Source organism: Rutidosis leptorrhynchoides, chromosome 3, assembly GCF_046630445.1.
Source record: "Rutidosis leptorrhynchoides isolate AG116_Rl617_1_P2 chromosome 3, CSIRO_AGI_Rlap_v1, whole genome shotgun sequence".
NCBI classification, from domain to species: Eukaryota; Viridiplantae; Streptophyta; class Magnoliopsida; order Asterales; family Asteraceae; genus Rutidosis; species Rutidosis leptorrhynchoides.
Window position 1 is genome coordinate 108,387,871 of NC_092335.1, and position 21,783 is coordinate 108,409,653.

Here is a 21,783-nt window from a genome sequence, read left to right on the forward strand (position 1 = left end):
AGAAATATAAATGAAGCTCTCACTTGTCCTGCAAAGGATGAATGGTTTAAAGCAATGGAAGAAGATATGGAGTCTATTAGTTCCAACAAAGTTTGGGAATTGGTTGAGCTTCCAAAAGGAAGAAAAGCCATAGGGAGTAAGTGGATTCTCAAAATAAAGCCTAAAGCTGATGGTAGTATTGAAAGATACAAAGCTCGACTTGTGGCAAAAGGCTACAATCAACAGGAAGGGATTGACTATGAGGAAACATTTTCACCTGTTGTAAGACTCACATCAATTCGTTTGATTCTAGCAATAGTGAAAAGCATGAACCTTGAATTACATCAAATGGATGTAAAGACTGCTTTTCTCAATGGAAATTTAGATGAAGAAATCTATATGGAACAACCGACGGGTTTCATTAAAGAAGGCCACGAACATAAAGTTTGTAGATTACTTAAATCAATATATGGCCTCAAGCAGTCATCAAGACAATGGTATATACATTTTCACAATGTGATCACGTCACATGACTTCAATGCGGTCAATGAAGATAATTGTGTTTATACCAAAAGGTCTAAAGGAAAACTAGTCATATTGTCATTATATGTTGATGATATATTGATTGCTGGAAATGACAAGGAGTATGTTTTCGAGGTTAAAAGATGGTTATCATCTAACTTTGAAATGAAGGATCTGAGTGAAGCTAAATATATCATTGCAGTTAAGATTTCAAGGGATCGCTCAAGGAAGTTGTTGGCTCTTTTGCAAGAGACTTATATCAACAAGATTCTTGAACGTTTTAACATGCATAAATGTAACCCCATAGACACTCCTATGGCTATTGGTGATACGTTGAGCATGAGAGGGTGTCCACAAACTCCACAAGAGAAACAGAAAATGAAAAATGTTCCTTATGCTAGTGCGGTTGGAAGTCTCATGTATGCTATGATGTGTACAAGACCGGATATTTTCTTTGCTGTAGGCATGGTAAGCCGATATCAATCCAATCCAGGTTTAACCCATTGGAAAGCCGTGAAAAGGATACTTAGGTATCTTAAGGGTACTAGTCATTACTCTTTGTGCTACGAAGAAAATGATCTGCAAATGAGAAGCTATACTGATGCTGATTGGGGAAGAGATATGAATGAAAGAAAATCCACCTCTGGATTTTTTTTTTCTGTTAAACAAAGGTGATATATCTTGGAGTAGCAAGAAACAATCATGTATAGTATTGTCTACAATGGAAGCTGAATTTGTGGTATTTTCAGCTGCTGCACAAGAAGCTGTGTGGCTTAATCGATTTTTGAGTAGTTTGGGGGTTGTTGGAAATACCATTGATCGAGCATTGATATACTCTGAGAATGAGGCTGCCATTACATATTCAAAAGACCCCAAGTTTCATTGTAAAACAAAGCACATTGACATAAAGTACAATTATGTGAAGGACAAGATTGCAAGAAAGGAAGTAAGTATGGAGTACATATCTACGCGTGATATGGTAGCAGATCCTTTGACAAAATCCATACCTAGAGATGCATTTGTTAAGCATGTTAGGTCTCAAGGATTGCGTAGATTGTGATGAATGTACTATTTTAATAAATGTACTTGCAAAATTTTGTTTATATCCAATGCAATAAGTTTTTCTTTTAAATCCTTGTTTTATTGTTCGCTCTTTGTGCTGCGAATCAAGAAAAGTATGTCAGATAGATAAAAGATTAGCCCACTCACATGGGTAATCAATTCCATGTCATGTGACAAATGGATAAGTGGTGTATATTAAGCATATTGTTTTAGTGACAAGTGAGAGCTCAAGTTTGAGATAATTAGACGCCACATTTGTAAGTGTACAAATATTATGTGAATTTTCACAATTCACCTTATCTGTCATGAGTATCCAGATGTGAGTTCTTAAGAGTTTTATAAGTAGATAAGTGAACTCAAGTTTTAAATATTGAGTATGTTTGAACTATCATCTTTGCAACATTAATTTAAAGACATACCTCCATTGTGAAAAGAGAAATGTTGCAGCACGTGATTCATACCACATGTGATCAAGACGAACAATAAGGGAAATAAAAGAAACGATCTCTACTTCTATGTTATGTTAGTCCCTTGAGGTATTAGTAACCTCAATTCAATGTCCTTATGACTTTTTCTTGTCTCTTGAAGCTTAGTTTAATGTTTGCTATCTTAAGGCGTTGCTTAAGGGTTATGAGTGATTCAACCTGGGTGAACGTTCTTAGAAAAGCAGTCAAGCTAAGGCCAATGGATTCTAAGAGAAGGGAAGATCATTTGAAGTTCACATTAACTTGTATTCACCGGTCGACCAATTATCTTTTGTCTTAGTGATAAATCTTAGTGATAAATGATAATTGTGAATACAAAAGGGTTTTATGAGTAAAACTGAGATCATGCGAGTTACTAATGTGGTTAATGGTCTAGGATATTGCATACAATATCTACTCTTTCCAAGTTTATTGAGACGCTATATATTCCTAACAGATGTATAGAAAACGGGCTCTCAAAGTATGTCGGTCGCACGACCTAGTTCCCAGTATGAATGGTTTGCATATTACACTATAGTTTCTCAAGATATATATTGAGTCTATCAAATTCGTTTGTGTGCGAGTGGGAGATGTTGGAAATCATTAGATGATTTTTTTTGGTACACCCACAAACTCTTTGGTGGAGCACATTAACTCTTTGGTGGAGCACATTAATTTTGGTGGAGCACATTGACCATTGTATGAACGATTAATGGTCACTAGTGGAGCAACTTAGAAGTTAATGGAACATTTTAAGTAATCAAATAATGTTGTGCCCAATATATACGTACACATCCTTGTTGTTAAATAGCACAAGCAAAAGAGTGTAAGATACACATTAGAGAAACAAAATTTATGGTACTTGGCAAATCATTAAAGGAATTAGGTTGTGAAAAACTGAAAGCCTTCCATTCGTGATCGTTTTCCAGATCGGTGATCTAAACCTCGATCCAACCGCTTCCGCCGTATATTTTCGGGTACGTCTCGAATTAAATAAATACAACATAGCTGTTGTAACTTGTAACTCATTTTGTTTTCTCTAGCGTCTTGCTAGGGAGATTTTTAAGGATATGATCTCATATATTTTTAAAATTTATGATTTTTTAAGTAAACAACCACTAAAATGTCCATCAAATATAAATATTTTGAATAAAAATTAGAAATTCATTGGGTTTTGAACTTGGATTAAACACTGAATACCACTAAACCATCTAGACAGGAGAAAATATTGTTGTTCTATCGATCGACAATTTCTGTTAATTAGAATACAGAGTGTTTGATTGTGCATAATTCTTGTATATGCATGCACGCATATTGTAGTTTATATACGTGGTTTATGTTTGGAATATGGCTAAGGGTTTACGACCCTTTTTACCCTCTGAATCTTCGGTCGATTATAATATCAGAAACTAGAGTCGTCTATTATAACCATATATTATTTTAGTATAATGTCCAAAATTTTATTTTGTTTCTATATATTGTCACGATTGATAAAAAGTCATGAAAGATAGTAACACAAGTGGGTGAACTAAACTTGCTACTCATCAACATGCTTAACCAATTTTCCCGATCCAATATAAGTAAAATAATATTTAAGTAATACGGAGTAATATATATATTTAAGCCTAGATAAAACTAAACATCCACCACCAACCACACCACCAATTTTGATCATGTCACTTCAGTTGGAGAAGTAAGTTTAACAGAATCCCTTACCTTTTCTTTATAGAGTCATGTTACATAATACAGAGTCATGTGAACATGAATTGCATTAGGAAAAATTGATTCAAAATGCATCGAACTTTCCACAAATTTCTATTGTATGCACCCATCTTTCATACCTCCTATTGTATGCATTAAACCTTTTAATTTATCCTATTGTATGCACTCCAATATTTGGATATCCGGTTTCCGGTAATTTTTTAGTTTGAGCTATAAAAAAGAATGACGTGGATAATATTATATTAATGTTTTGATCTTACGTGGAAATTATTATTAATATATAACCAAATTGAAACTGAAACCCCTTCATTACACCTCTTTTCACCGCCAAATTACAAAAGCCCTAATTGATGGTCACTACAAATCTGATGGAAAAAAAAACAAAATTGATTTGATTTTTGTATCATCGAAGCTTCACAAGGTATGTATATGCACGATTTTAAGTTGTATTCTCAACTAAGTACTTGATTATACCTGTTTAGGGATTTTTATTTTACTTTCTTTATTTTAATTGCAGATGGTTGAAAGCCTTTTTCCTACACAAGGTTTTGTTTTTGATGTTTATTATGATGGTGCGTTTATGTACGACCCCCTTACGTATGAAAATGGCAGTGTTTTGCCCATCTGTGTTGGTAAAATTGATGAGTTTTATGAGTTTATTGAGTTTTTAGAAAAGGAAACTGGTAGACCGTTTAATCGGTTATACTATAAGGAATCAGGAACATCACTTAAAAATGGTATTTTTCCTTTAGGGAACCAAGACCAATTGTGTGTATTGTATGACATTGCTTGGTGTTATGGTAAAGTAGATATATTTATTGACTATTATAATGAAAACTTAAGTCAATATATAATGAATGGTGATGTTAGTGATGTTCTATGTAATGAGGAAGATGAAGTCATAACTGAGGAAGTTGAAGTGAAACAGTTAGATGATGTTGTATGTAATGAGGAAGTTGAAGTCAAACAGTTAGATGATGTTCTATGTAATGAGGAAGCTCAAGTCATAACTGAGATAGATGATGTTTCTGGACAGATATGTGTATTTAAGGATGTTGAAAATACTAAGGAGGTTGAAAATACTACTGGGTGTGATGACCCGAAAAATTTCGACTAATTTAAACCAATTCTCTATACGATTTATTATTTTGACACGTTAAACAAAGTCTGTTAGATTGAGTCTCAAAATTTTAGAACTGTTTCATATATACAATTACCTTTGACTACTCTCGACGATTCATGAACAATTATATGTATATATATATATATATATATATATATATATATATATATATATATACATATATATATATGTACAAGTAAAAACGACTTTCCTACAGTAAAACACTATTTGCTACAGTGAAACCGTATTTTGCTACAGTGCTACAGTGAAAACGACTTTGCTACAGTGATTTGCTACAGTAACACTATTTGCTACAGTAAACACTATTTGCTCGCAGTAAACACTATTTGCTACAGTAAACACTATTTGCTACAGTAAACACTATTTGATGTCGACGAACTAGCAAAGAAAAACGGAAAAGGCGGCCATGCGATCGCATGGCAAAAACACTGAAAACTCATGCGATCGCATGAGCTACAGTAAATCGAAAAGTATTATAAATACGCAGTTTGTTCGACGAAGTTTATCACACTTAATTATCTCTCAATATTTATATTTATATTATAATTATAATTTTAAATTTAAGTTTAATAATAATAAGGTATATACGAGGGTGTTTTTAATTCGGGTTTCAAACCACTTTAAATTAAGGAAATATTGGGTATTGTTCGGGGTATTGTTCTTGAATCCAAGGCCAACCATACAGTCGTCTACCATCATTACGTCTACGCAATTTGCCTACAATATTGAGTCTCAATATTGAACTGTGAGTTATAGTCTCCCTTTTTAAATACTTTAAATATTTTTGGGCTGAGAATACATGCAATTTATTTTAAACGCAATAAGACACAAGTACATACAAAATTCTACACTGAGTTAAACCGAAAATCCCTTAGCTTTGGTAACTAGTAGCTGCCAGTACATAGGATATGGACTGGTGGGCGCGAATAATTGTATATGGATCCATAGGGCTTGACATCCCCGTCCGAGCTAGAGCGCTAGCCTTTTAACGGACGTATGTTATTTGAGTTTAAGACACGTTGGTTTGCGTGTATTAAAAACGAATGGGGTAATTATCACTATAGCGTTAAGTTTAGTTACCAGGGTGCTCTGTTACGTAAAATCTATTGATAAACTTTTGATGAAATCTTGTGGTCTATCTTTATATATGTTTATGACTCGAGCAATTAAACCTATAACTCACCAACATTCGTGTTGACTTTTTAGCATGTTTTATTCTCAGGTCCTTAGACTGCTTCTGCTGTGATGTGCTTGTTGCCTGCATGGAGTCTCTCATGCTTTGTACAAAGTTTATTGCATTCAAAATAAAACTGCGTTGTGTAATAAATAATTGGACTGTGATGTCAACCTGTAAATTAAAGACTTATGTATTTTGGGGTTTTGCTTATACCTAAGCACTCGCCCACATGTTTATAACTTTCTATGTTTAGAAAGTCACTTATTTTAATGAATGCAATATTTTATCAAAACGTATCATATAGAGGTCAAAAACCTCACTGTGGAATCAATGATTAACGTGGCGTCAATAGCGATTTTGACGGGTCGTTACACTGGGATAGATGACAATAGGTTGGATACCAGTGAAAGTGAGTATGATAGTGACTACACAGGTGGAGAAAGTGAGAATGAGAGTGATACTGCTTCAATAGATCACTTATCTGAGGGAGAGGAAGAGGTGAAGGAACTTAGAATATTGAAGGCAAATGCCAAAAAAAGACCAAAACCACTCCCAAAACCAAAGTTAGGTGCTCTAAGAAGATCAAGTAATTCTCAAGATGACAACCCTTTATTGGATGCAATTGGTGAACATGAGGAGTTTATGGATGATCTTTTGAAGAAGTTAAAAGCTGATGAAGAAGTTAGTGATCCATTTAAAGCAATTGTAACTGATGAAAAGGTGCCAGTACATGATGAGCAAACTCATTGGAGATTGAAGAAGCCAATTGTGAGTGAGAAATATACAAATGCAAAACAATTTAAGGATTGTTTAACTTACTATGCATTGGCAAATGGTTTCTCATTATGGTATTCCAAAAGCAGTGAGAAAGTTGTGATTGCAAAGTGTGGACAGAGACCACCTAGAGTGAAAAATCCAAATGAAGGTAATTTTTGTGTTAATTATCAATTATATCAATGCAACTGTCTTATATTTATATTAATATTTATTCTCTATTTGTTATGTAAATGATGAACAGGTAAAAAAAGAAAGTATAACAGATACCCTAGTTCTTCTAAAGGTGAAGAAAAAACATGCTCTTAGAAGTGTTTTGGCAGTATCAGGTATACCATGTCCTCATGCTTGTTCAGCATGTCCTCATGCTTGTTCAGCAATCTTTTCACTTGGAAAGTCACCAGAAGACTACATCCCTGAATGGTTTAGAAAGGAAATGTACATGAGGGCTTATGCTACTTACCTTAGACCAGTTGGTGGAATGAGTACTTGGGTACCAAATACTTTGAACAAACCATTACCACCCCAACCAAGAACCATGCCAGGGAGGCCTAAAAGGAAGAGAATTAGAGCTGCACATGAAAGTGGATCTGGGTCTGGAGCTAGGATATCAAAAACAGGTTATGTTATAACATGCTCTTTGTGTTTGGAAGTTGGACATAATAAAAGGGGTTGTACAAATACACCTAAGGAAAAACCAATTAAGGTTTCTAAGCCTGTTGGTAGACCAAGGAAGGATGGCAGGCCAAGTGGTTCTGTAACATTAAGTGATGGTGGTGGTGCACAATCTGATGCAATTTAGTTTTTTTAGAAAGTTAGTCTTTTGGTAAATTTGGTCAAGCCTACTTTTTTTTTGCTTTTCAATGTGGTGCAAGTTAGTATTTTGTATATATATGGCAGGCCTAGATGTTTTTAGCTTATCAATCTGGTGCAAGTTAGTGAAAGTTAGTCTTTTGGTAATTTAGTCATTCAAGTATTGAAATATGATGTTTTGTACCCTTGTAATGGGTTGCTTCAAAGTGTAAGGTGTTCCCTTTTGTAAACAATACATTACTTATGGTTATGAATGGCATATGATATTTGGTATTTTGCATTTGTTGTTTCTTATTACCATTTGATGTTTGTTTTTCATATTTGTTATTACCATTTGCTAGTGTAACCATTTGTTGGTTCTTATTACCATTTGTTGTTTCTTATTACCATTTGATGTTTGCATTTGCACTAACTGTTATACCACAATTTGATGTTTCTTTATACAACAATTTGCACTAAGTTAATCATGTGAATGTTTATGCCACAATGAAAAGCACTAACTGTCAAAGGAACAATGTTTATTGATCACAATGTTAAAAGACTACCAACAGGTTCATACTACCAACAGATTCATTACATTAGTCCTACTACTAAATTAGTTTCATCTAATTACCAAAAGGCTAACCAAAATCCCAATTACAATACACAAAACTACCACAATGCATAACAATCCTGCAAATAACCTATCATACATTGAAAGCTTCGACTTTGCCATGGATAACTCTTCCAACAGCTTCAAATCTTCAACTTCAACATCCTGATTACATCTTGTTTCTACTTCCAATTTCTTGCATCGCAAATACAGTTTATAAAACCGCACCTTGTAGTGTTTGCCAGGAAGCTCGTCATCAATAAACATAAATACCTTACATTTTCTTTGTTCATCCTGCAAACACATCACTAATTAGGGGAAATTTGTGAAAAAATTAAAATTAGGGCAAATTAGAAACATACAAAATTAGGACAACTAATGAATCTTCTTCCTTGGTTTTTGGATGTCCAAGCAATACGCTCATATAATCTCTTACCACAATCACAGTATTTTCGACCTGGGTGTGAAATCATGGTGTTGAACGACGAAGAAGAAGATGATGAAATAGCGGCCATTATTGTGAAAGGGTGAGTTGATTTAGGGTTAATAAAAGGGGTATATAAATGAGTTTTAATGGGTGACATGGATGATGACATGGGTGATGACATGGAAAAAAAAGGTTGGCTGGTTACACATCAGATGGTAACCGGTTATTGCCAATACAATGCATAAAATAGGATAAATTAAAAAGTTTAATGCATACAATAGGAGGTATGAAAGATCGATGCATACAATAGGAATTTGTGGAAAGTTCGATGCATTTTGAATCAATTTTCCCATTGCATTAATACCCCTAAGCCATGTTCATTTTTTTGATGCAATCCTTGCAATTCCAATGTAGTATTGTGTATATTAAATCTTTAGGAAGTTTTTTCAGTGAAAGTTCAGTCTGAGATCTTTTTTAATAAAATGTCTTAGGAGATTGTTAAACGATTGTTAATTACTACCATAATGTATGCAGTCCAACTCATACTCTGATGTATGCAGTCCAACATAATTATTCATGTGTGTTTCAACCTTTCACTGGTCACCACAAAATATTCGATCCCAAAGATCATTTACATCTTTATATCTATTTATAATTTATTTATTTTATTTTATTTTGAAAAAAGATATTGATGATAGGACTATTGTTGGAACTTGGAAACCAAACATAAGTGATGGAGCCATGTGTTAAAAACTATCGCTAATGGGGTCATGTGGGAGACCATCTTAGTTTTATAATGAATAAAGCGTTAGTGTAACCTTTGAACAAGATCATGCATCCCCAAAGTTAGTTAAGTTTCATTACATCACTTACCAAATCCAGTAACTTACCAATTCCTAACTGGATTTGGTAACCCAAATTTCTAAGGTTGGGGGCCAACTTAATGCAAGAAACTCTTCACTATTGAGAGTGAGACTATAGGGGAGTTGATTTACAATCATGCAAATTTGTTAAAGAAAAACTCTTTTTTCTGAAGGTACATTTTTTTTTAACAAAAAGGAATATAAATGTTTTCAAGAAGATATTGAAAGCGGGGGTTTTTAGAACTTTGATAAAAAAGAAAAAGGGAACACACTATGGTTTGAAGGTACGCATACACTTACGGTGCGTTTGATAAAAACTGAATGATTTAGCGCCGAATAATTCATAATCTGAACAATTCAAAAGTTCCGAATTGAGTTGATTCTGAATGAAAATAACCCTTTTAATAATCATTTTGAACGAATAATATGAATGATGTAAAATTATCTTATTAACCTTGACATGAATAAAAAGTAAAACTACAATATAGTTATTTAATAATTGTTTTTGATATAATTTAAAAAACATATTACATAAAATTTATGTTGTTAATGGTTAGGAGATAGCTCCAGCTCTGAATGGTTCAACACTGAATGAGTGTTAAACCATTCAGCACAATTTGTTATTCAGATGTCAGAAACAAACGCGCTGAATACTGAATGATTCGGCATTCAGCGTTGAACCATTCAGTTAATATGTAAACAAACGTACCCTTACACTTTATACATCATATTAAGGTTAAGTTTTTATTTTTATTTTTATTGTTTTTATTTTTAAGTTTTTATTTTTATTTTTATTGTTTTTATTATTTTTTGGCAAAACTAACGAAAACTGTATAACTAAAGTCTCTTCATCGATGGATAAAAGAAACAAACAAGAATACAAAATGATACGATACGGCAAAGATCGAGAAAAATAAGACGTGCCAAACAAAACTAACACTAACTACAAGCGATAACATAGAACCGGATTACAAAGACACATAAACCAACAAAGAACACAAGAAATCAAACCAAATAAGGTGCATTTAAGATTACTTATCTTCAAGATTTAGGGTGCGTTTAATAAAATAAAATTTTTTAATGTTGAATGGTTCAAAGTTTGAATCATTTAACGGTTCTGATTGAAGTTAGTTCTATACAGACACCCACTCCAAGAAACACTAACCAAACTATACCAAAGAATCAGCCACACACAAAAAAAAAAAAAAAAAAGAAGGATAAAGCTACCTTCAGAAATAAGCCACATGGGTGTACCCAATTGAAATAGAGGAAATTTACTTTTTTGAATGCCAAAAGGCTAACAGAACCAAACTCCAACAAATCTAAAAACCCGAAAACTCATGAAAGGCTCGAATTTACCACCCTATCCAATTGTACATAGATGGTCTTGTCATTGATACAACTACAAATGAGCTACTAAACTTTGATTATGTGGCTCATTAACGAATAATTATTGGTCTAGTGGTATCGACTATCGAGATAATCTCTCCAACTAAAATGAAACTATGTTTTGAAAAACATGGCATTGTTGCCAACCATCCGTTCATTACAAAAATAAACTCGTTAGGCCCCTAGAGTTTCTGAGAAGATGAAAATATATATAAAACGAGTAGCCTTTTGGCCAGCAGCTGAGGCAGTCTATTACTACAAATGCAAAGCTGTGGCAGTATATATCAAATACAAAGTAAATGGTGTATCATAGTCAAGTACAAAAACTTGCAAAACAAAGCTTGATATACAAAGTATCAGAAATATAACTGAACTATGCTTGTAAGCAGTGCTATTACTACAAACGACTAGTAAAAAATGAAAAAATGTGTACAGAAATTCAAAACATTTGGAGTCATTACGACTTACCAACTTGTGTTTAGTATTTGATGACAGAATGGCGCAACCACAAATCATACATGACCATATGAAAAGCATCATACGGGATCGGAGGTGAGTTCCATTGAAAGTGCTTCTGAACCTGCAAGAATAATGGACTTTGTTTAGCAATCTCCTACCTTTTGTTTATGTGCAAAACTATACTAAACACATATTTACATATGACTTAAAAAAGAAGGTATTCTGACCTTTACTAAATTGTTGTGGAGAGTGACAAATTGTTCGTTCGAGATGTCCTTGAGGATTTGCTTTAAATCATAAACGTCTGACTCCTTTAGAATGACGGAAAATTTCCCCCAATCAAGAATATCATTGAATGGCAAATCATAGTAATTGGACAAAATTACTGCAAAAAAATAAAAAATAAAATAAAACAAAATAAATAAATTACACCTCTTACCAATTAGACAGATTAGGGGTGTCAAAATTGTGAGCATTGCTTTGGCATGGATGATGAACCCAACCAAAATTTACAAAGTGGATCTATAAGCACCAATATGGGTAATAACATACTGAAAAACAAAGAGTTAGCACTTAATACTTGCATAAAGAAAATGCATGCATATACCTGGAATACACCCATAATGGATCGAGTCTGCAATACGAGCACTGTTCACTTGCGAACCACCAGGACAAATGCAGAACTTGGTTCGATAAAATCTCTTCTGATAAACTAGATGCCCAGTAGCTCTATTAATTCTGTTGTTCGAAATGTCAAGTTCTGTGTCATTCTCCCATGTACGGGCCAGTATCACCCTAATTCTAGAGTTCCTATGACCCGCCCAAAAACCAAGTGTTGTCCTGTATTGTAAATTTGTCATCTTAAGTAATGCACATGATAACAAGGCTTTATTACATCAAGCAGAAACTATTATTATTATTATTATTATTATTTTTCTTTTTTAAAGAATGCATAAGTTAATATCAGCTGATCGAACCTGTTTACAATATCATCACCACCACCACGCGGAAGAGCAAAGGGCTGCAATACTTGAGGAAGAGCAATATCTTTATGTGGAATAAATCCAACATCATAACTTGGCGAACATACAGCTCGTATTGAATTCTTAACGAGTAGTGGAAGCCCTTCCGTTGCTCTTACACCAACATCATGACAAGTAACAAAAAAATGATCCGCCCCCAATGTTCTGTTCCAGTACGGATACTTCGATATTAATCCATCCACATAATTTTGCACGATTATAGTCATGTTATCATATGACGTTCCCTGCAAATGATTAAATCAAGCTACAAACATAGATACATACAATCTCAACGGTATATCTATACCAAGTTACTAATTTCAGCAATGCAGTTTATTCAAGAATATGTTTCATACCTTGCCTCTCATCTTGTGACAGGAAATAGGTATGAAAAACAAATGAGCCTGATCTGGATCTTCAGTTCTAAACTTACTCTCTCTAATATTCTGGAAAAAGTAGCCTTCACTAGCATACTTACCAGTTAACTTCCTAGGCGTTTGATAAAACGTTTTCGGATCGCCATCCGGATATATATACACCTTAAATTTCTTCTCCATTTCAGCATAATTCAACTTAAAAACTTCCGGTGTATGATACACATCCGTAAACATATCCACATCATTCTGTTCATTCACAGTTTCATTGTCCAGATAATTAATAAACTGCCACGTGTAACACAAGGATCTTAAGAGAATTATAATAATGAAATTGAGAGAGTACCTTTATTGAATTTATGGTTGTTGTAGGTGGAGGATATGTGTAACCGCATTGGATTATAGGACCTAATGAACTGAATGAGATGTAGAATGTAATTAGGGTTAGGGCTGAAAGAATTAGGATTAAACCTTGTTTAGTCGAGATTCCGGCGAAGGACATCAGTGATTGCGATTGTGGAGGCTTCGCCGCCGACATTAGTGGTATGCGTGATCGATAGATGTTGTGTATGCTTCCGACGCCGGCGACGGTGAGGTTTTATGGCGAATTATATTGACTCAGTGTAAATTGAAGTAAATTATTATACTCGTAGTTGAGTTGAGCTAGAGTTGAGAATAATATGTGTACTGATCTGGTTTTCCAATAAAAATTTACAGTATTTGTCTTCCAGATTCAAGAGTTTTTATATGGAGTATTTTTTTTATTTTTATTTATTCATTAAATTTTTTTATTTTTATTTTTTGTGAGAAAACATTGATCTAAATCACTAAATGATACAAATCCTAACAATTTGTTTTGCTACATGCCTACATCTACAACGTCTTCTTAAATATTGAACCAAACAAAACACGTCCAAATGTATTTTATAACTAGTAATTTATACTTATTGAGCAACAATGTGGCTCATTTAGGTAACGATACCAAATACCGAATAATTATGAAAACAAATAAGTAAAGATGAAGCATATAATTTTGTCTTCTATATAATCGTATTTTTAGCAACAAAAAAAAAAAAAATAATAATAATAATAATAATAATAATAATAATAATCTACAACGTCGTCTTAAATATTGAACCAAACGAAACACCTCGTCCAAATGTATTTTATAACTAGTAATTTACAACTTATCGAGCAATAAAGAGGCTCATTCACGTAACGATACCGAATAATAATGAAAATATGAACCGAAGAATTCTGTCTTTTATAGTCTAAGAACAAGTCTCAAAAGAAATAAGCCATGTATAGATGCATACTTTGTAAATGATTCTAATTCTAATATGATCTTCAGAAATCAATGCTAAAAAAAATTGATCAACAAAGACACTGATTCACATTCACATTGCATACACCCACCACACATAAATATCGCAACACCTGGCTTTTAATCACGTTGTGTCAATAATGAAAACGAGTCGAGAACATATCCATATGAAATATTGAAAATCAAGATAACTTCAAAACAAAAATGAATCCGTGTGACAAGTTTTATCAATAAACATGTATGAAGGAGAACCTCACGTATGTGGGATTGGTGATTTGTTATTGTAATTGTTATGTATTGAAGAACCTTTTTTCAGCTTAATTATACTTGTGTGAATTAATAAATAACATAATAAAATTGGAGACCCTATAGATATGGAAGCCCTAACCGAAGCACTAATTACACGCCCTCAAGGACACCCTAGTTAGCATTGTTCTCCTTCATTGGGTCTAGATGCATTTGTTTGAAAATATTGAATGAACATGGTTTGCATGATTGTTAGTCACTCCTAATTTGCCTAATTCTTCATGATCCTCCCAAACGACCTCTTTCAACTGTTGCAGCTTCAACTGGCAACTCATCCAAGATCTGATCAAAAAAGGAGGAGAAAAATGATATGTGGTAATTAGTGAAAATTATACTGAGTTCAACAAGAAGCACTTATGCAATTTGCTATGGGACAATAAAGCAATAACTGATATGAGTAAAGAGCTTCGAGTTCTCTTAATGATATCGCCCCAAAATGTCTAATTTAGGGCGAAACATATTGAAAAACAATGGTAAGATAAATTAAGAACCAAATCATGTGACTATTGTAGATGAAACTCAGTTCATACGCTAATTAAAATTTGTAATCTTAATATGATTATATGATACATATTTAAAAAATAACCTTAACGAACTTACATGGGAGGCCTCTTGAAGAGCTGTGAGAGTTTCTTCACATTGTTTTCTCTTCAGCGATACTTCATCAGTTTCTTGTAGCAACTCCTTAAAAAGGTTCGGCCTGTTCACAAGTAAAAATAAAAATGACACCAATCAATTCCGTTTTCTCATTCTGACCAAAAAATAGGTAATAACAAGTGACACGAAAGGTTATAAGATTCCAGATAAGTATAATTCATTTCATAATCATAATATGTATGATTCCAAAAACCAATTAGTCTGCTTTTGATCTCACCTGTACAAATGCTCAATTAAGACCTTGCATAACTCTCTCTTTGTGTGGTTCACCTGGACATAAAATTTGTCAATGCGTATTTCATTACCTAAATCTATCAAACTTTAAAAACAGAAATGTTGCTCACCAAAAAATGCATGATTGCTTTGGGGACAGAATCCTGGATCTTTTTCCTAACAATTGTATAGTATGATTCTAATAGCTGCTTGGTAACTGCCAATGCTACAGCTTCATACTCCGAGTGCATTTCTGACGAATTCAACGTTAAAGGTGGCTGCCACCGTTTATTTTCACACACACAGTCAAAGTCAATTCCAAAAGTTCAAAAAAAAAAAAAAAAACAAAACAAAAAAAAAAAAAACAAAACAAAAAAAAAAAAAAAATTCAAAGGAAAAAGAGTAAAATCAAAGGCAAACACCTCTCTAAGATGTATTATAGACGAAGCTTGCTCCCGATGGTAAAAAATTTCATCGTCAACATTGCTTCCGGAAACATCTATTGCAGGGCTATTAGCATCCCTTCCACGAAAAAACGACGATATTCTCCAACTTGAACCCCTCTCACCTACTACGAAGTCAAAAAAGTAACTTTTATGAGTACATATAGAATGAAGCAGTACAATCTTAGGTGTTGTTTGTTTTTTAATATGTTTTTGTCTAAAGATCCGCGGACCATGTCTGTAAAGAAATGTGGTCTAAAGGTATGTATGCTGAATATTGAAGATTGTTTGTTTTTATGTCTGCAATTTAACTTAATCTTGTTTGCAACGCTTAGAAGCACATTTCTAAGTCTGGAGATTGCAGACAGAATAAGACATAATTTTATCTTATGTCTTCAGAAAAACAAACAGTCTGCAATAAAAACGTTTACGAGTGCGCAGACATAAGACATAATAATGTCTACAGACCTAAAAACAAACGACACCTTAGTAAAAATTAAGAAAAAAAACTTACCAGATGATCCATTACTCTCAATAGTTGCAACTGATCGAACTCCCTATTTGCGAGTAAAAAGAAACGCAATGGGTAGTGTTGGCGATTTAGTAGATTACTAAAAAGATTGTAATTTCAATTATATGAAATCGAAGAGAAGGTTACCTCATCAGCGACTATTCCATTGGCTTGATATCTAGCCATAACACCATTAGATCTATGATTACTCCTAGAAACTACGAGAGCATCCGGATCTGCACCATCCTGTACAACTTTTCATGTTAAACCGTGGCTGACTTCTATCAATCTCCTTCAACAAAATAACAATATATAATGACAACTATACCCTTGGCCTTGCCAATGGTGAAACCAATCGATGTGACCTGACTTGATGTAAAGCATTCTCCACTGCCTTATTTCCTCCAATGAAATTAGGATGTGATGTGTTTATATAGTCAACCTGCAATTTAAAACAATACCATAACAATTCATAATCAAGACAAACATAATTAACCATAAGGTAAACATCTAATAAACAGAATTGCAGATCTTTATCAATGAAGATAGTATAGTATTGCTTAACATACCTCCATTTCAACTATATGTCCAATCATAGTTTGTGAAGGTTCAAGACCCTCAAACAGAAAGTTTCCAACAATTTCATTAATTCGTGTCTTAAAATAAGGGAACCGTTGCAGTTCATGCACTAGACAGTTGTGGCTCATCTGAAACATTTCTCAAAATCAATGTCTTTAAAAACGGGATGCTATATTAAATACATCACCCATGAAAACGAAAGAACCAACCTTTACTAGTTCATTGTATACAAGTCTAGCACACTGAAGGCTAGGATCCAACAAACGAGCTATCTGCCTTCGCACCAGAACTTGAAACGGAACCTATACATTACAGGGACATTTTGACATTTTTCATTAATCAAAAGTGTCTTATTGAATGGTCAACTTATTAATGTAAGGGAAAAATCATACCTCTGGCACGAATAAAGCAGATCTAGGACCAGTTGCATTGTGGATTGCTGTGCGAATGTCTTCGTCGGTTAAACTCTCAAACGGATCCGTCTCCTATGACACACAAAAAGATAACGTGAATAAACAAGCATTGAGAATTTTCAAAATTGATGAGAGTATTCATAGGGACTAAGTAATGTAAAGCTTCATATGCTACTCGAGACTAAATAAGAATACCTCTAAACGGCTCACAAATATTGACTGGAATATATGATGAATCCGTGCACCGCCATACACCTCAGATGTTAGCATTTCTTCATTTCTTCCATCCACCAATGCGACAAAAGCTGTAACGAAGATGTCTTTGTAAGTTATGCTTGATCATAATTAACTACATTAATATAATATATGCATATGTACAAACACACACACACACACACATAACAAATGATCCAAGACATTTCTAACCTTTGGAGTAATTTAGAAGAGTGTTCAGAACGAATGATCCCTGCTTAGCCTACAAAGCACATAAATTCAGTATATACTCACTATCATACAATAGAGAATTAGAGATAAATGGCAAAACTAGTTGCATAGAGTCAAATGAATGCAGGTTATGAGGAAAAGGGAAAGATACAGAACTGCACATATATGAAGAAACTTATCATCTTAAATATCCCTAAGCAATCTAAGAATATGATATCAATGGGTTTAGGAAACATACTTCCTGTGGCACGGGCCCATAAGACGATCTTTCTTTGGCAGCCAAAGCTAACTTAGACCGGATGCTAGACTTTAACTCTGGAAGCATACTCAAGACGTGTTTCACAAAATACTGAAAAGAAGAACAAATAAACTTATTTCACACACTAAAAGTCCACACACATAGTGATGAAGGCAGTAAAAAGAAGAAATTATACATGATTCAGCTTCTTAGCTAACTGAGGGATGCCACAACACTCTGCAACACTATTATATACCTATATATATAACAAGAAAATAATTGTTAGTATTAGTATTATATAGACATATATGTGCAAATGCATAGGTTTAAAGGTTTAGGGTGTACTGGATGACTGTCGAAGAAAGCCTTTTCGGATTCAAGCGCATCACGTATTCCACGATTCAGCTCAATATCCTGTGAGAGTAACAATAATAAATCTGTGCGCATAACATTTGATACTTAAAGTACACAACATATAATAATTTAAAGAGAATATACCTCTTGACTACGATTGACAACACCAACGTAACCAAGACGAAGAGGGATTGTTTTGCCAAGCAAAAGATTACGGGCATCAGTTCCTCTATCCATGATATCCAACTACATTTGCACATTATACAGCTAACAGTTCACATTAAAGTAAAGAAGACAAATATTTAGTAAACTAAAAATTATCATACCTTTGTAATTACACCAATTGTACGATTACCTGAAAAAGAAAGGTTATACATAAGAGCTATAACATTCATCATCATAGTAGTTACATTACACAGGGTTTAATGCACTACCATTAGGATCAGCAATGCCAGCAATTTGAAGTGCATCAGAGTTCGCCAAATCCGAATTTGCAGGCGTAATAGCTAATATCAAACAATGGCGCTGCTTAATGTACGATAATATCATATTACGAATTTGCGTCTCGATATCCAACGGCTGATCACCTACCGGAACCTTCGTCATCCCAGGCAGATCAACCAATGTCATATCCAAAACCCTAGGTGAATATACTTTCAAACATATCTCCTTATTTGAAACTCTCCTATTCCCTCCAACTTCCCTCTCAGTTTCATCCTTTCATTAATATAAACAGAATTAATATCAAACATCCTAATTAAAGCAATATATACACACACATATAATTTATAATTTATATTTATAATAATAGTATGAAACTGATAAATACCTGAATTTCTGAGCGAATTTGGGAGAAATTGAAGAATTTGTGTCCAGGTAAGTGAAGGAACTCACCGTATTCATCTGAATTAGAATCAGTATGAATTAATTGTAAAAGTAATGGACGGCGAGTGCAGATATCAGAGCCTCTAGGTAAGAAATCACGGCCAACTAGGGCTTCTAACACACTCGATTTGCCGCTGCTTTGGCTGCCGACGACAGCAACTAACGGCAACTGTAACTCCGTATCACGTTCACCGATTGTTGACAGAACTTCACGGAGCTTATTGACCACCGGGATAACGGTGGACCCGAGTGGTGTGACGGACGTTTGACGGTGATTGTCGTTTCGCATGATTATTGATTTACCGGGGAAAATTTGGTACTCAATTAGATTAAGGAATCAACGATTTATATAATTATATTAAATTAAATTTAGTAATCTATCTATGTAGTTTGTGTTTATTAATTTATTAGGGGACCTTTATAGTCCGAATAAATCGTGGTGTAAATTGTTGATCAAGGAATTGGGTTTCTTGGAGGTGGGGGGATTGAAAAGATAACTGTTGACACCGTTGCTTGTTATTGTTGATGGTTGATACCGTTAATGATTTGCCGGGCGGGTACCCTGGAAAACCCATGGGCTACAAATTGGAGACTGGAGAGGGGTAACTCAGTTACATGGATTGAAATTTTCTCAAGATATATTATAAGTTGATTAGTTTTATTGTTGTGAGGGTGATAATAAAATATTAAAAATAAACATAATTAAAATTAGGAATGACATTCACGGATCACACGTCCGTTATGATTATGAAACTTTCGTTCTTTTTGAAATTGAAAAATGAAAGGAATTTCATGTACCAAAATGAAAGGAGTCATCGGATCTTGAGTACAAATCCATTAGATCCTGAGTACGAATTCATTAGATCCATCATACGTATCCGCAAATTTTTGTCAACTCGTTAGCCACGGTTCTTTATTGACGTGTTTATTTTAAGATCCATGCACATATCTGCAGATATCCGCGGGTTATTCGCAGATATTTTTCATGAAATATATGTCAAGGATTAAAAAAGAATTATCATTACATAATTCAAGACATGAAAAACATCATAACTACATGACCATGTTAATATTCGATCAATTATATTCATGTAGAATAAAATTATAAAAAAAAAAATACATTAATAGATTATTTGTACTTTTGTTTGATAATAAATTCAATAACCATCTTCAAATTGTTGGTGTCCTTCAGAAAACTATAATATGCAAATTTTGCTACATTGTTTTCTTGTTGACTTGCATGATAATGCAAGTAAGAATTTTCTAAAACCTTGGAAAAATTAAAGAGAGGATATATAGAGGATTATACTATATACTATATAAAATAATAATTGTTTTGATATTTCAAAGATACGAAGAAAGAATGCAAAGTATATATATATATATATATATATATATATATATATATATATATGGTATTAGACGCTACTACTTGTTAAAAGGCTTAAAATTTCAAGGTAGATAATTATTAATTGTATCGTGAATATAAGCATGATAAATCTTCAGTTAACTACACCGGATGTATGTCGGGTATACCCATGGGTACTTAAATTTGTGTATCGGGATCTCGAGTCGGATTTTGCTCGCGACGGATGTAATACATTCATCACCCGCTCGCGACCCGTTAACAGATACAAAATGTTACATGTCACGGTTCAGCGGGTGAACCTTTTTAAATTTATCCGCACATCAAGGGTAATACCCGCGGATCTCAGAATTTTTTTAATCTATTGCCATCCCTAATTAAAACAATTTCCCCTACATATTTTTTCACATAAACCATAACACGACCTATTAAGTTATCTTATAAGGGAATCCTAATCCTCGTTGCATTGTGAAAAGTTAATACGGGGATTATATATTTTTGATATAAGAGTACACTATCTTGTTGATCGTGCAGTTTATACAAAATTATACCAATGATCTTTATTTTTACAAAATTACAATGATCATCTCCGAACTACTTAAAACTTCATACTTTTAGTCTCAACGTCTAACGTTCACGTTCATTAAAATATTGTTAAGTCTAACTATGTGTAATACATGTGATGGCAATAATAATAATGTATTATGTGTTTTTGCACATAGTTCTAAAGTAACATCCAAGATTGATTTTTTATTTTTTTTATTTCAAATTGGGTCAAGTATTATATATGTTGTAAAACGAAATACTACAATTCGTTATCTGTTTCGTGGTGGTGGGGTTGGACTATAACTTGTAAAGCTATCCAATATTTATCTTTTTCACAAAATTATGTTTCTTCTCTCGATCAGATCTTGTTTTACGCTCATTAGAACGATCGGTCCCAACACCTATAATACAGAGTCGTTTACAACAAATAATTGCCATTAACACACAACTAATAGGTAAGTATTAGTAATCATCGAAAGAACTAAAACATGTGCAAGAAAACAGTTAGATTTAATGAGATTTTTAACAGATATTAGAAATAGGAATTGTAGACATGTACCTTTATATTAGCTTAGGGATGATCATATATGTGCCCGCTGGGAAACTCAATATGTTGGAGAATCATATTGACGCTTCTAATCACGGCAAGAAAACTGTTGTTGTTGTCGTGAATCAAATCGTCTCATCAGTTGGCTCGTATATTCACGATTCTATGTTGAAA

The 21,783-nt window shown here is 33.6% G+C and overlaps 2 protein-coding genes across 2 annotated transcripts; both read right to left on the minus strand.

The window, feature by feature from the left end:
- Window positions 1-11,160: 11,160 nt before the first annotated feature.
- LOC139896638 (probable glycosyltransferase At5g03795) lies at window positions 11,161-13,436 on the minus strand. Its single transcript, XM_071879285.1, has 6 exons — window positions 13,130-13,436; window positions 12,766-13,032; window positions 12,365-12,654; window positions 11,995-12,227; window positions 11,615-11,772; window positions 11,161-11,508 (listed from the first exon to the last, which is right to left on the minus strand). Exons 1-6 carry the CDS (start codon window positions 13,319-13,321, stop codon window positions 11,407-11,409), a joined length of 1,242 nt encoding a protein of 413 aa, XP_071735386.1. The 5' UTR covers window positions 13,322-13,436; the 3' UTR covers window positions 11,161-11,406.
- Window positions 13,437-14,283: 847 nt separating this feature from the next.
- On the minus strand, window positions 14,284-19,732 carry LOC139896639 (dynamin-related protein 3A-like). Its single transcript, XM_071879286.1, has 20 exons — window positions 19,095-19,732; window positions 18,700-18,982; window positions 18,592-18,620; window positions 18,410-18,511; window positions 18,257-18,325; window positions 18,108-18,167; window positions 17,912-18,022; window positions 17,656-17,704; window positions 17,425-17,534; window positions 17,209-17,301; window positions 17,026-17,118; window positions 16,807-16,944; window positions 16,566-16,679; window positions 16,385-16,483; window positions 16,241-16,283; window positions 15,706-15,854; window positions 15,415-15,561; window positions 15,288-15,340; window positions 15,014-15,113; window positions 14,284-14,695 (listed from the first exon to the last, which is right to left on the minus strand). Exons 1-20 carry the CDS (start codon window positions 19,437-19,439, stop codon window positions 14,633-14,635), a joined length of 2,250 nt encoding a protein of 749 aa, XP_071735387.1. The 5' UTR covers window positions 19,440-19,732; the 3' UTR covers window positions 14,284-14,632.
- Between the last annotated feature and the right edge of the window lie 2,051 nt (window positions 19,733-21,783).

Excerpts from the sequence above, each read along its gene's own strand:
- LOC139896638 (XM_071879285.1), bottom strand. The coding sequence starts at position 13,321 with ATGTCGGCGGCGAAGCCTCCACAATCGCAATCACTGATGTCCTTCGCC. Across the intron at positions 12,655-12,765 it reads GTCACAAGATGAGAGGCAAG|GGAACGTCATATGATAACAT; the intron begins GTATGAAACATA and ends AATCATTTGCAG. Across the intron at positions 12,228-12,364 it reads GGTGATGATATTGTAAACAG|GACAACACTTGGTTTTTGGG; the intron begins GTTCGATCAGCT and ends TTTACAATACAG.
- LOC139896639 (XM_071879286.1), bottom strand. The coding sequence starts at position 19,439 with ATGCGAAACGACAATCACCGTCAAACGTCCGTCACACCACTCGGGTCC. Across the intron at positions 17,705-17,911 it reads ATGGGCCCGTGCCACAGGAA|GCTAAGCAGGGATCATTCGT; the intron begins GTATGTTTCCTA and ends TGTGCTTTGTAG. Across the intron at positions 16,945-17,025 it reads TATACAATGAACTAGTAAAG|ATGAGCCACAACTGTCTAGT; the intron begins GTTGGTTCTTTC and ends GAAATGTTTCAG.